Raw genomic sequence first — 13,825 nt, forward strand, 5'->3', positions numbered from 1 at the left:
TACAGCACAAATCTCTGCCATCTGCATATTGTGTGTTATTTGATTGTTTTCTTGTCTATTTTTAATGCAATTAGAATCATTAATCATCACCGTGTTTTAATCCTCTGTGATATAAATGTGTGTAACGGCTTCTGTGCCATCAAATCAGTCCAACCCATACCATATATATGTGTATAAGCTAAAAAGAAGATTCTTCCATTTTGAATCTCGGAGTCTTCATTTCTGAGTCTGATTTGAAGCTGACTAAATGGAATAAACACCTAAATACAACAGCAACATCACAACTCACACAACTTCTAATACTGATACTAATAATCTTTTTAATATGTAGACCAGCACTGAGAAAATAAATGCTAACCTAAGAAAAAGACTTAATATGGTATCAAGCAAAAGAGCTGGTTTCATTTGACTGTGAGTTGTTTTAGTATTGATTAGAGCTGATTCTGCTTGCTAAATGAAGTACTTTTGAACTGACAGACCTTTTTTTGTTCAGTGAAGGAGAGGTAAAATAAAAGGAACAAAAGCAACAATATTATCACAGACTTTATGGTTGGATCTGATCAGAAAATCGTGTCTTGCTCACTCACCCCACAGTGAAGTACTGGCGCATCTCCTGCCGGCGGCTGCGCATGATGGCCTTGTACTCGCCGATGCGCAACTTCTTGCCATCCACCAGGCAGGTGCGTTTGGGCCGCGGTTTGTACTTGTAGTCGGGGTATTTCTCCAGGTGCTGCTTACTGAGGCGTGCCTGCTCCTCGTAATACGGCTGCTTCTCCAGGTTAGTCATGGCTTTCCAGCGTGAACCTGGAGACAGATAAGCATGTTAGAAAGCTCATACAGGTTCAGTTTGAATCGTTGCATTAAACATTTAGGAATTACAGTCACTTTTTAATACAGAACCTCCATTTTCACAGGCTCAAAAGTAATTGAACAAACTAATAGATTTTAAATATAAATAAATTACAACTGTAATGTCACTCCTTTGCAGTCAATGTCTGTTTGAAATCTGGAATTCATTAGCTACCTTTATGAAGCTGCCATCAATAAACGTGTGACCCAGTTATATTGGCAATCATACATGCCCAAGACATAGCAGTGCCCCCACCATGTTTGACAGATGACGTGGTATGCTTCAGATTAATGGGATTTTTTTCCCCAAAGAAAGAATTCTGTAATCATCTAATTTAGCTGTCTTCTGTGGCCTCCCTGAATTTTAGAGTTGTTGAGCTTGCATAGAGCATAGAGCATAGTGCAAACGCACTTGCTGATTTTGTGGCTTGAGCTGTCAAATGCAAATTGAACCCGTAGAATTAGCAGATTTTTATTCTCCTTAATCTTAATCTTAATAAAGGAACAAGCCACATCTGGCCAATAAACTGCTTATCAGTTAACTGTCTGTTTACTTTTGAGCCTGTGAAAATGCAGGGACTATGCAAAAAATGGGTCATTGTTGGAAAACCCCTTTTTACAACTGAGAGTCCACACTTTATAATCCATTAACTTGGTGTACAGAGGCAAATGTACAAAAAATAATGCAACTGCCTTACCCAAAGAACCTTTTTCACCCTCTATGACTATATAAGACTCTTATATTATAATATTATGTCCCAATACAATACTTCACAATAGGGGACGGCCTCCAGGCAGATGCTAGATAGGACTAACGTTTAAAAGCAGGATCGTACACACGCCACCTTCCTGAAACCCACATTAGAACAACTTCGGTGTCAATATTTTAAACCACGCCACGGTAAGCCCGTTAGAAGGCCGAACCAGCAGCCCCCTCTCTCCATATAAAGTGGCCTTTTGTTTGGTCTAATGAGTACCTCTGAGTGGAAGTGATGTCAAACAGAGCAGCGGAGAGCGTGCTCTCTGCCCTCGTGCGCCAGCGCGCCCGCACGCACACACCCGCACTCGCACACACTCCATGACGTGCGTCATTATTCCAGGTGACAGCAGGTTAAGTGGGCCATTCACACACTCCATCTAATTATCAGAGCTCAATAAGAGTACCTGTGGCCTCTGCTCCTTATTCCTCATTAACAGAGCCCTGCGAATGTGGGCGCGCACACTCACACATGCACACGCGTTTATCTCTCAGCGAGCAGTCCCATGTCTGTGTACACGTCCGCGTGTGAGCGCACGTGTTGGTCTGTGGTGAATTTACACTCTCCTACTGTATGTTTAATGGGAAAAAGCTGTCACCGCCGAGCCTTACACGCACCCGGCCGCTGGAAAGGGGAAACTCCTTCTGTTAACAATTGAGCGAGCAGGAGCCTTATTAAAACCAGATTTGCCGGCGTTATAAAATGCTTAGGAGCTCTTTAAAATGTCAAACACAATCCCAGAGGTCTGGAGAAAATGTCAGACAGACTGGAGTGCTTGTTTAATGCATAATGAATTATATCATCATTGTTGGAGTCGGCTCTCCAGAGCGATTCATTAGGCAGTGGTTACACAATGCTGCGCGGGGAGCAGGATGTGTGCGCATGTGTGTGTGTGTGTGTGTGCGTGTGCATGCATGTGTGGAGGGTGTAGTCCCTGCCAGCTGCACTACACTGTACCCACACTGTACTGGGGGGAGGGGGGGAGGGAGAAGCAAAATAATAGCCCCGCCTCCTTTCACATAATCATATAGACTTGGACAATGAAAAGTGAGTGGCACTGCAGGCACCAATATAAAAAGTATAAATCTTCATGTAATGGAGAAGCCCATAACATGAAATAACTCACACATACACACACATATAAAAAATACTCATCATTTCCACATGAATGAAAAATATTCAGTCTTTCAGTTTAAAAGTACTGATGTAATTTATTTTACTCACATGCAAATGATGTACACGTGTAAATCAAACCTTTAGGCAACTGACGTGAGATGTCCATGGACGTCCAGTTTTGGGCCAGCCTGGCCTTAAATTGAGCAGTAACACTCTTAAGCATTCGTAAGGCTACATGATATCTACATTATATTTAAAGACCACTGTCATAAGCCTGCATATATGTTTATATGAAGAAAATTAGCGCTAGATTTAGCAGCACTTTTTACTTGTGTTTCCACTTTGACAGACAATGTCTTTACCAAGTTTGCCTTAAAAAATAAGGTTATTGTATCATCCGGCACCGCCCTCAATTGTTAGCGGCAATTGGCTGATCGAGCTACAAGATGATTGGCTATAAGTATCCAAAAACACTGATTGGTCCATCTTTACATTTCACCTCAGACAGTGTTCTGACAACTATTAATAATTAGAATAAATCTTTATTGATTCTTATGTGGATTTATGTCACTTGCCATGAAAGGCTTATGTAGGGGTCATGTAGACTCATAGATGCTGTCCTTTTCAACAGGCTCATAAAACGAGGTGGTTATGCTATATACATTTTTGACCAAAACATAGATGCCAGTAAATCAGGTTATCTTGGCTATTTTCAATGTTCAGAATCAGTGCATGTGTCCAGTGCATGTGTGTATGCATTAAAAATATTATGAACTATTGTAGTCTTCTTATTCACAGCTATGAGCTTATTGGGATGTATCAAACTGAACGCATCAGTGCACATACAGTCAGCCTCAAAAATTGACAAGCAAGCGACTGCTATTGACTCCCGATCACCCTCTATGCCCCCTCATGGCTTTAGCCTGGCGCGGGTCTTACCAAGGATTTTGCTGATGTTGGAGTTGTGCATGTCGGGGAAAGCCTGCAGGATCTTCCTCCTCTCGTCCTTCGCCCACACCATGAAGGCATTCATGGGCCGTTTGATGTGCGGCTCACCACTGCCACGACCCCGTGCCTCACGGAACATTCTCGAGTCTGACACACTGGGGCTGCCTGCAGTGGGGGGTGGGTTGAGTTAGTGAGAGAACAGACATACACAGAGAGACTGTACATACACACTTAATTATGAAATCATTGCCATATATATGTTTTTACCACATTGTATTACGTCTAGACTTAGTAATGCAGTAATGCACGCTCTCTCTCTTTTATTTAAAGGAATGGTGCACACACTTTTCCCTTCTTCCCAAACATACAGTACCAGTCAAAAGTTTGAAAACAGCTGGTTGAATGCGTGCTGATCATCATATTAAACAATGCTAGGACACTGAGTGCGCATGGGTAACCACTGTAGTTAGGATGTTGTGGCTGGGAGTGGTGGCTGGTTAAGTAGGCCTAAGTTGTAGGACCGTGCCTCTAAAGATGGTAATACCTCTCAAACCATGCAACTTCAGTAGGTTACTAAACATGAGTGCATAAACATGTATTTATTTATCAAGATCAATAAATAGAATTAATAGCCTTTACAACCAAATGAACTATGGTGGACAGCCGAGTGCCATCGGCATCCTCTTTTTTGAAAATGAAAAATATAATGTCACCCTAGCATTGATAGCAGACAGTTTTAAAATGATGATCAGCACACACTCAACCAAGTCTATCCACATTTTTGAGTGGTATTGTAGTTGCTCAAACAAGACATGTTTGGTGTATGAAGTTTGCTCCTTTCATTTTGCATTAGAGCCACAAGGCTAAAGTAGCGTAGTGGGTACTGTGCCAGTCCATGTAAGTCAACAGACTCTGAACACCAAACATGTCTTGGTGACTGTTTACAACTGGAGTAAGATAAAAATGTGGTAAATGTAAATATTAGGTCAACCTTTCCTTTATTAATGCACACCATCACTGAATGGAAATACGGAAATACAAAACTGCAGCAAAAATAATGAGCGCTTTACCATCAGAGTCGCCGCTCATGCCAAAGTCCATCATGGTGTGAGTGAACTTGTTCTCCTCGGACTGTTTCAGCTGCTGACTCAGGCTCTCTAGAGCTGCCTTCTCCTGGACACACGCACACAACACAAACAGAATCCACTAATTACTTATTCGTAATGATCGATAATAAGTAACAAAAATGAAAACACTGTTTTTTGAGCATGTATTTATGAGAGTGTATGTTCAAATGTTCCCTAAAAATATTCTAGGGTGCATCCCTATCCCTCTCTCTCATTCTCTCCCTCTCTCTCTCTCCATCTCTTCCTCTCTCTCTTGGCCCGGAGGTCGATGCATTAGAGAGAACGAGAGCGCTCTAGAGACGAGAGCGAGTGGGACCGTGCGGCCTCCTGGGTATTTATTACACCCAATAAAAGGCAGATTAACTCTGCATCTACATGCCTAATGCATTTCAACGCGACATCCCCGCCTTTCTCCAAACACATCCGCTCGCGCACACGCGCAAACGCGCGACCCCCCCAGAGCTGCATCTGGGGCTTAATTAGTCGATTAGACTCCATCCTAAACGCGTGCCATCTTTAAAACATACACCCGGAGAGGGTGCTCGCCATTAGAGAGTGACCCAGGCGAGCCGTGGCGCTGTAATGAAACGCATTACACCATTCCGCAGCCATACAGATTTAATTATTCATTCTGGGTTAGTGAGTGGGGTTTAAATGAATGCGCGATGGAGAGACGATTTGTCCCTGGAGAGCGGGAGAGAGAGAGAGAGAGGGAAAGCGAGGGGTGGGGGAGAAAGCAACAATGTGGAGGTTAGAAAATGGGTACTCCGACGGTTAAACTGGTATAAGCACCGATGCATCAAACACTGCGTCTCTGATGTTTGTTGGTCCCAAACATTAAACTTACTTCAATTACACACTAGAAGCCAGTTTCCCAGGCGGAATGCGGAATTGCTTAAAAAGGGGCATTTCCTTCTTTCTCACTCTCTCTCTCTCTCTGGTTTGGTATTCATTACAATTCACGAAATATGTTTGTTGATTATTGTATTTTAAGCTAATATACAGGCACTTAGTGTCCTGTTGGATTGCAAGCTATGTTTAAAATTAAAAAGCCTCTGAAAATGAGCAAATTAAGAGGGAGAAAGTAAGACAAAAAGGAAGCATCCACATTTTCATACAGTATACAGTACCGTGCAGAAGTCAGAGACCAGATCATTTATAGCATTTCTAGTCAAAACTACCACTAAATACACATTCTTCATTTTCTGCTGAGATTAAATATGAAATAATTTAGAAGAAGGTTTCCAGGGATAAACATGGAGAAATTAACAACCATGCAAGACCATGAATCTCTCCCCAGCAACTAAATAGCACTTAGAGCTTCAGCTCTGAGAGAGTGAAGAAAATTAAGCTTCACTCTCACTTCAGATCTGAACAAATCCACAGGTGTTCCTTTCTGTCCTTCCACTGTGAGAAGTTGACTCAAAGCTGTGGGTCTGAAAGGATGTAGAGCTATTTCAGCTCTTACTAAAAAATAATACTGCTGAAGCTGCTGGTGTTCTCACAACAATGGACTGACCACCCTCAGAGTTCAGACCACAACATTGTTGAATGTGTTTGGGATGACATGTAAAGTGAAAAGCAGAAAATGCTCCAATATAATTTTTAAAACGTGGAAGGATCTTGCTGTCCATTTCTGCAAGGAGACTGAGGGTGTCCTAAAAAGAATGATATTGACACTGAAATAAAAATAATAAGGGTGGACACACTTTATACTCTCTATAAACTCTATATACCTCAGCAACAGCAACCAGGTTTCTCTTCATAACACAGAGTGAGTTCAGATGCTCCTCACATCGTGTCTCACTCTTATGTTCAGCAGACATGCTGAAAATAATCCAGACTACGCAGCCGTACTGAAAGATCCACCTGCTGTCACCCCCAGATGTGCTGAAAAGTGCCTGTGTATATATGTCTGTGTGTGTGTGTGTGTGTGTGTGTGTGTGTGAAGCTGTGGTCAGGGTAAAGTGCGGCTGATCTGGAGAGTAGGGGATTACTCCTAATGCACCTTCATTAAGCCAACAGCAATCAGCACAATCACTACAGAGTGGAGAACCATGTGAGTGTGCAAGTGTTTATGCTAAGCTTTCAATTAAGCTCTGTGCACATCCCTGCAACCAAATCTAGCAACGTCTCAGCGACAGTCCTCGTGCTGTCGCTTTCATGTCCATCCTACACACTTCCACTAGCTGCTCACAACGCTAAGCTCTCGAACCAAGCCAAGTGTCTTTTTTTAAAAGGACAGGTTCGCATGTTTGCAACATGTCGTTAGGTGTGTACAATTAAGCCTCCAAGCATGAGGCCAATTAGGTGTGTGTAATTCCCTTGTTTACGACCACACGCTGTTCAAATGTGCGTGTGTGTGTGCGTGTGAGTAGCACATCATGTTTGCTCAGCTGCATGGTGAAGGCACTCGCCACACCGCGCCTGCTTGCCGTGCGGACCAGCTGAGTGTGTTTAACAAACACCCCCAATTTAGGTGGGCAGCAGAGGTAGGGGGGGTGCTGATGTCACTTAGCATTAGTGTCATTGTGTCCTGTTAGCATGAGAGCGCTGTTTGGTGAGCCTGGCCTGCTTTGGGCCTACCTCACACACATTGCTAAAATTCTGTGCGTTAGCGAATAGCTTTCGAGACCACCGTGTTCACCTCCGCGCTCACCAGATGAGCCGCTTTTAGTGTTCCGTGATGCACTTGAGGAATTTGTGTTCTGTTCTGTTCGGTTTTCTCACCAGCTGGAACTGTGCTAATGGACATAATTAACTCATTTTGAGTGAAATCCTCCTTTTTTGACACATTTGACAGGTTTCTTTTTCTGCACTGACTGAAAAAACAATCGCTCTATTTTATCCCGCTAGGCTAAAGGTGTGAAAAAGAACTAAACGTCTAGCTAGAGCGCCACACATTGAGTTTTGGTGCTAATTAGAGGAAAATGATAGCAGTAAGAGTGTAAAGTAAGATGTTTTCCTTGACTAATGTCACAGGAACCAGCAGTTGTGGTATCTACACCAACGCGTCTTCTGAGTTTTATATGTAATACCGATAAGGGTTAAATGCTGGTGGTAACTATACAACACCCTGCTTATACCACTAAAAAAATGATCCCCACCCTACTGTGAAACTTCTCAGAGGTCAAACAGTGTGTTGCTATCTGTTTTATATACCTTTCTGTGGATGAGCTTTCTGCGAGGCATTACACTCTTCAGACATATGGATCCATTTGCAAGCACTGGTACTATTCTAAAAAAATAATAAATAATAAATGACAAAGGAAAACTAACCTTCTCAGATCGTCCATTGTTGAGGGTAAGGCTGTTGACCGCTGCCACTTTGGCGTCCAAAACCTGCTGCTCCCTCTTTAGCTGCTCCTTCATCTGCCGGGCCTCCTGGAAGGCCTTGGTCACAGCCTCATGGTCATTCAGATAGCCTCCCGAGGTGATGGACGACAACAGGTCTGAATGGGCGGCAGGGAAAAGAGAGACATTTGTAAGTATGTGAATATATCAAATTGATCCTGAAGTTTGCACAACTGTGATGCAGAGGCAAAAAATAGCTACCTTTACCGGCCATCCAACAGTAAGGGTAGCATTAAGCATCTTTGTTATAGTGATTTTTCAGTAATTTTATAGTAACAGCTCAAACAAGCTCAAAAGCTCCTTGTTTTCTCACTTGGTATTGTCTGTACATGTACAGGTCTAATCTAAGTGCCCCGCTTTCTCCAAGCGTCTGAAATGCTCAGGTGTGTTGTACCACTGAAAATACTCTGTGGTAATAAAGGAAAACAGCATTTTACAGCATTTCTCAATTTACACCTGTATGTGTGCGTGAGGGAAGGTGTTAATTTTGTTTGCATCCACAGAAGGAATCTATAGAAGCAACAAAATAAAGGTGTAAATGTGTGTCGGTGGGGGGGTGGGGGTGGGGGTCTATACAAATGATTTACACCCAGAAGCACTGGTATTGCGTCACATTCCACTGATGTTATGTTCCACAAAATAGGTCCATATTTTGTGAGTGGACACATGCACAAATGTGTGTACATGGGTAGAAGGCTATTTTTTTTAACTGAACAGAGGGACACCAGGTGAGGCCACCCAGCACTAACGCACTGCGGAGCCTCTGGGATGGGGACATTAGCATACTGTGCGCTGCGGGCAGAATGCATTAACACACACACACTGACCACTTGACTGTCAGCTTCGTGAGTCAGACCCAGCCAAGCTTGTGGTCAGGAACAACACTGAGGAGGATACAGAATGAAAGGCATAACTGATAGAAATGAAAAAAAGAGTATGTGTGTCTGTATTTGACGCAGATCAGTTTTAAACTTGGAGACTTATTTCATCTCCAAAATCCACTGGTAGTTTCCTTAGGGAATGAAAAGTCTCTTTTTGGCATCTTTATTATAAGACCCCTCTCCCCCCTCTCGCAGTTCTCCCTTTTGCAGCTTGATGTAAACCCCCCAAACAAAATTCCAAAAAACAAACCTGGCTAGGCATCAGTGCTTAAGTTGCATAATGTGCCCACACATAATATGATCATCAGTGAGAGGGTGAATGGGAAATCTGCTACTTATTTACAACTGTAAATGTCATCACATCCCCGCGGCGGACACACATGGGGCCGTGGAAGTGGCGGTTAAACACCACGCTACGCTATACTTTCACAAATCTGCGCCCTCGCATTCGCAGATTCCATTAAACGGCCCCCCCTTGCCCTCCATTTGGTTTGTCACTTCTCATGTAAAAAGGGATTCAAAGGTTTATAAAGCTCACAAATACATGTGCATCCCTCTCAATCTGGGCTTAGCGCCGGAAAGCTCATGGAGTTCTTTGAAGAGAGAGCGGGAGAGGGAGAGAGAGATAAAGCGAGAGAAAAAGCGGAGATTATGCTTTATTAAGGGCGAAAGATTGCTAATTTGCTCATCCCGGAACATCTGCCCTGATGCATATCAAAGATGCTTCTCGCGGCCTTTTTCACGGCTATTATTTGTATTATTTCTTGCAGCTTAGCGCGCGTGTGTGTCTGGGGAGGGACTATCTGACTCTCCATCTCGCCGGGTTAGATGTAACAAAGACCCGCGTCTGATAATGGCTCTTTATCTGGCCTAATCCGTCCTCTAATGCCGAGCTGGCTGGATTAAGCGCTCCCATTTGAAATGGCAGAGGAGTGAACTCTTCAGAAAAGTCGTATGTGGGAAAGCTGCTAAAGTAGTGGCCGGACGCTTGGCACCCCTAAGAGCAGGCAGCGAATTACCTGACGTTACTGGTGCAATGATGCTCATCAAATTCAATTGATAAAATAAAACAATAGCATCTAGTGTCTACATACTCAACTTTATGCAATATGGGAGTCTATGATTGTGTGGTTGTCTTTGGACAGTAGTTTTCGAATATGTCCTCAGAATTTTCTCCACCCTAGCTTACAACACATAAGAATAGAGCAAAAAAAAAGCAGATGGATCCTGTCTTAGGAGTATTAGGGGTGGTTTTTAATACGCAGAATAGCAGAAACCATTCAAATGTATTTTCTATTCAAATTTAATCTCATCATTTCTATATTAGAAAATCAGATAAGGGCACTGAAGAGCAATGTTCATAGGGCTACACAACACCTGGCTTTATAATATCTTATATGTCGATGTAGGTTTAAGTCATAAAATGTTCATGTATGTAGGTGCCATGTCCCCTCATTAATGCTGTTCTTTAGATCGTACCATAGCATCTGAGCTAGTGAGAGGCAGAGCGAAAGCTAGACAGTGAAGGGGTAGCGAAAGACAGTGACCCATATAACAAGGCGAGTGGAATCAGCCTAGCAACCTGAGCCCACAGTCTATTCCCAGACTTTACTACGGCACCGAATGGGCTCGCATCTCATAACGTTGACCTATGTAGGGCATTTCCTCCTCAGGCCTCTGTCCTACACCCGCTACAGACCGAAAAATGGACTTGGGACAGTGGGGGTGATGGGTACAGAGGACACAGCTGTTGACAGGCTCCTCAGCTGCGGTTTCTGTGGTGACAGTGACATGGCAGGAAGGGGATCGAGGTTGGCACGAAGAGCTGGGAACTCTGGGAGAGAGTCCCAGGATGGACGTCTCTCAGCTGGGTCATTCAGAGGAGAGGCGGAGTGCAAGGCTGGAGAAAGGCATGAAGAGGACAACCAGCAACAACAGATACACATACATGAGGACATGCATGGAAAATGTGCATGAAAATCTCATGTAATTTCATGTTGTGGGGTGGGCACTGGTCCACGATGTAGCTTCTGAATCTTCCTCCTCATGACCTCCCAAAGACGCATAGCAGATGGAAAAATCACAGGGCAGAAGGCCCGCTCTAATTGTGAGCTAAACCACCGGCTTGCCTCAACATGTTCCAGAGGATTCCGGCGAAAAAACTTTACCCTCTAATCCATTTTTCAGAACAAAAAACATCTGGGCCACAAATCCACTAATCTGCTATTAAATCCCAGGATTTGTTGAAAAACACAGCGATTACAGGGGAAGAAGTCTGAAATGGTGAAGAGTGGAGTGGGGAGGGAAGGGAGAGGGGGGGATATATTGTGTTATTGTGGCATTAATGCAGGTTGTTTGTGCTGTGCGTGGTAACGGAGTTGTATAAGAGGCTTGACTAATCTCATAGCCAGTACAGGATGCCTGTCATGAAAGCTCCTTGTGTGTCTCTATTCAGCTTCTCGAAATACAACAGAATAAACGCTGCGCTCTCGCTTCACTCTCTCTCCCTCTTTCTCATGCTCCTTTCTACATAACACAGCTACCTAACAAGCTTCCCCCTCTCACATTTAAACTCTAATAAATGTTTGACAATATGTCCTTAAGGCAAAATTAAACCCCACAGACCTAAAAATGTAACATCAATTACAGACTCTTACAAGTGCCTGTGGCAGGAGGGGAAAGAAAAAAAAACACAGGCTCACAGAGCACGGATGCTCTCCTCTCATGTGATGAAGAGAATGAGCAACTGAAGGAAATGGCCTGTGTTGCAACAGGGAGGTTGATAAAGTGACGGGTATAGCTGTACACCAGGCTACCATTGCATCAAGTACATCCACCATATAGGTACACTGTACATACACAATTACTGACTGTAGCTCAGTTTGAAAGTGATCCAAAAGTACACCAACAAGGTCGGTGTACCTGCCAAATGGCCAGCAAGTGTTGCTAGTATAATCTGGCCCAACAGTGTACCTAATAAATCGGTCACTCTGTGATTAATTTGCACGTACTGCAGAAAATGGGTGTCAAAAACAAAACAAGAAGGTATACATACCTATAGAGCTGACTCTGGGTGCAGGTCCTCCGATGCTGGAGGGGGCGCTGTGCTTCAGGGATCCGGGGCCCAGCTTCATGGCAGGGACCTGTGGGGAAGCGGGGGAGGTGGGTGACTTGCTCTCGGATGTCTTAGGCTTGGCTGACAGATTCAGGGGCTGAGCGCCCTCGTCCTGCAAAGGCAAAACAGCAACACGTTTGGCCTGGCGTGATCTTTTCTTTTCGTACTTTTCTCTCTCCTCGGCGACTCAGGACCCAATCACGACAGCCAGCCGGAGTCAAATCAACCAACCACAGGCCAAAGGAAATTAATACGGGCGGCCCGTCGGTCACATGCGGCCATGGAGCAAGGAAAAGATGGTACGGGCGCGGACTCCGAACAATGACAGTGCGCTGCTGTTTCCATGCAAGATATCCATGCTCTCTTAGTAATAAGGACAATGCCATGCAAGAGCACACATGAGAAAGAGCATGCTTCTAGTCAAACACAAACACTCATACAAAAGTATACACATACACCAGAGTACAGTGTTCTTTGACGCAGGAGAAATCGAATAATGACTTCAGGTGCTAAACAGCAACCGTGTACACAGGGCCACTGTGGTGGGGCAGTCGCGCGAATGTGCAGCCATGTGGATGTCTACGCATGTGGGTGAGTGTGATCACATTAATCACCGCCTCGCTATGGCCCCTGCCACTGCCCTAATCGCATCACAGGAGACCCCCACCTGACAAGGAGGGCCAATTAGATCATGGAGCGGCAGATGCAGCCTTACCCCGCTCTGATCAAGACAATGCAATTAAAATGAGGATTTGGACTGGCTGCCAGGAGGAGCAGGCTGGAGTGGGCAAAGCCTTCTTAAGCTTTCACAATGTTTAAATACCTAACAACCTGCGTAATTTGTGGCTCCAACTGGAGCAGCGGCAGAAGATGCAGTAGAAATGCGGGATGTTTGAGGAGACCCCTCGCTGAGATGATTGGATAGGCTTGTGTTGGCGTGGATCAAAGCTGTCGATCATCGTTATTCAGGCAGGGGAGGGTCCAGGTCAAGAGAATGCTGTATAATCTTCACTGCATGCATGTTAACCTGGAGCGTGCAACATCTGCTCTGACACCTGGCTATGGAGTTCAGGCCATGGCTTCTGTTCCTAATGGCAACAGCTTAGCCACATATCATATCACTTTTATGTTCCCAACAGGTGAGATGATGGATTCAGCCACCATAACCACTGCAGATACACCTAGGGCTTCCCAAATGGTTGAACCTGCTGGAGTCCAACATAGCTTTCCAATGGTCTACTACACCTACTCTCATTTGTTCTCACTTTCTCTTTCCCTGTCTCTCAATTTGTCAGCTCCGCTGGCTACAGCCAGTTAGACTCTCAGAGGTTTGCTAAACCATGACAGCTTCATGGTAGGGCTGGATCTGAGAGGCAGGGGAGTTAGATTAAGACCTTACCATCGCCTCTTGTTCTATGATGGGCCCTAACAGGATTGTCCTCATTAGTATGGAGCTGAATGGAGGGGGAAACCAGAGGGATCGTCTCCTCCCAGCACCACAGAGGCACAATAGCTCTCCGTGAATGAGGAACACTAAGAAGGACTTGCACAGAAAACTGTATCCTGACCCATATTGTGTCAGGCTTGCCACCAAATCAGTGAGGTAGAACTGAATATTTATTACAGATAATGCCTCACTCCCTCGTTCCCTCCCTGCCACCGGATTGTTCTTTGCTG

At 44.3% G+C, this 13,825-nt stretch overlaps 1 protein-coding gene across 7 annotated transcripts in view; it reads right to left on the minus strand.

Annotated features, from left to right (window-relative positions):
- sox5 (SRY-box transcription factor 5) overlaps window positions 1-13,825 on the minus strand; it is a 262,222-nt gene that overhangs the window by 4,418 nt on the left and 243,979 nt on the right. For 6 of the 7 annotated variants that reach the window (XM_072672872.1, XM_072672870.1, XM_072672871.1 and 3 more), the window contains 5 exons: window positions 12,089-12,260; window positions 8,078-8,250; window positions 4,742-4,844; window positions 3,663-3,836; window positions 588-804 (listed from right to left, as the gene is read on the minus strand). In XM_072672872.1, coding sequence (XP_072528973.1) covers window positions 588-804; window positions 3,663-3,836; window positions 4,742-4,844; window positions 8,078-8,250; window positions 12,089-12,260 — 839 coding nt within the window. The remainder of the gene's footprint in view (window positions 1-587; window positions 805-3,662; window positions 3,837-4,741; window positions 4,845-8,077; window positions 8,251-12,088; window positions 12,261-13,825) is intronic. The other variant, XM_072672874.1, reaches the window with a different exon arrangement.

The sequence above is a fragment of the Salminus brasiliensis genome, chromosome 2 (genome assembly GCF_030463535.1).
Source record: "Salminus brasiliensis chromosome 2, fSalBra1.hap2, whole genome shotgun sequence".
In the NCBI taxonomy this organism is placed as follows: Eukaryota; Metazoa; Chordata; class Actinopteri; order Characiformes; family Bryconidae; genus Salminus; species Salminus brasiliensis.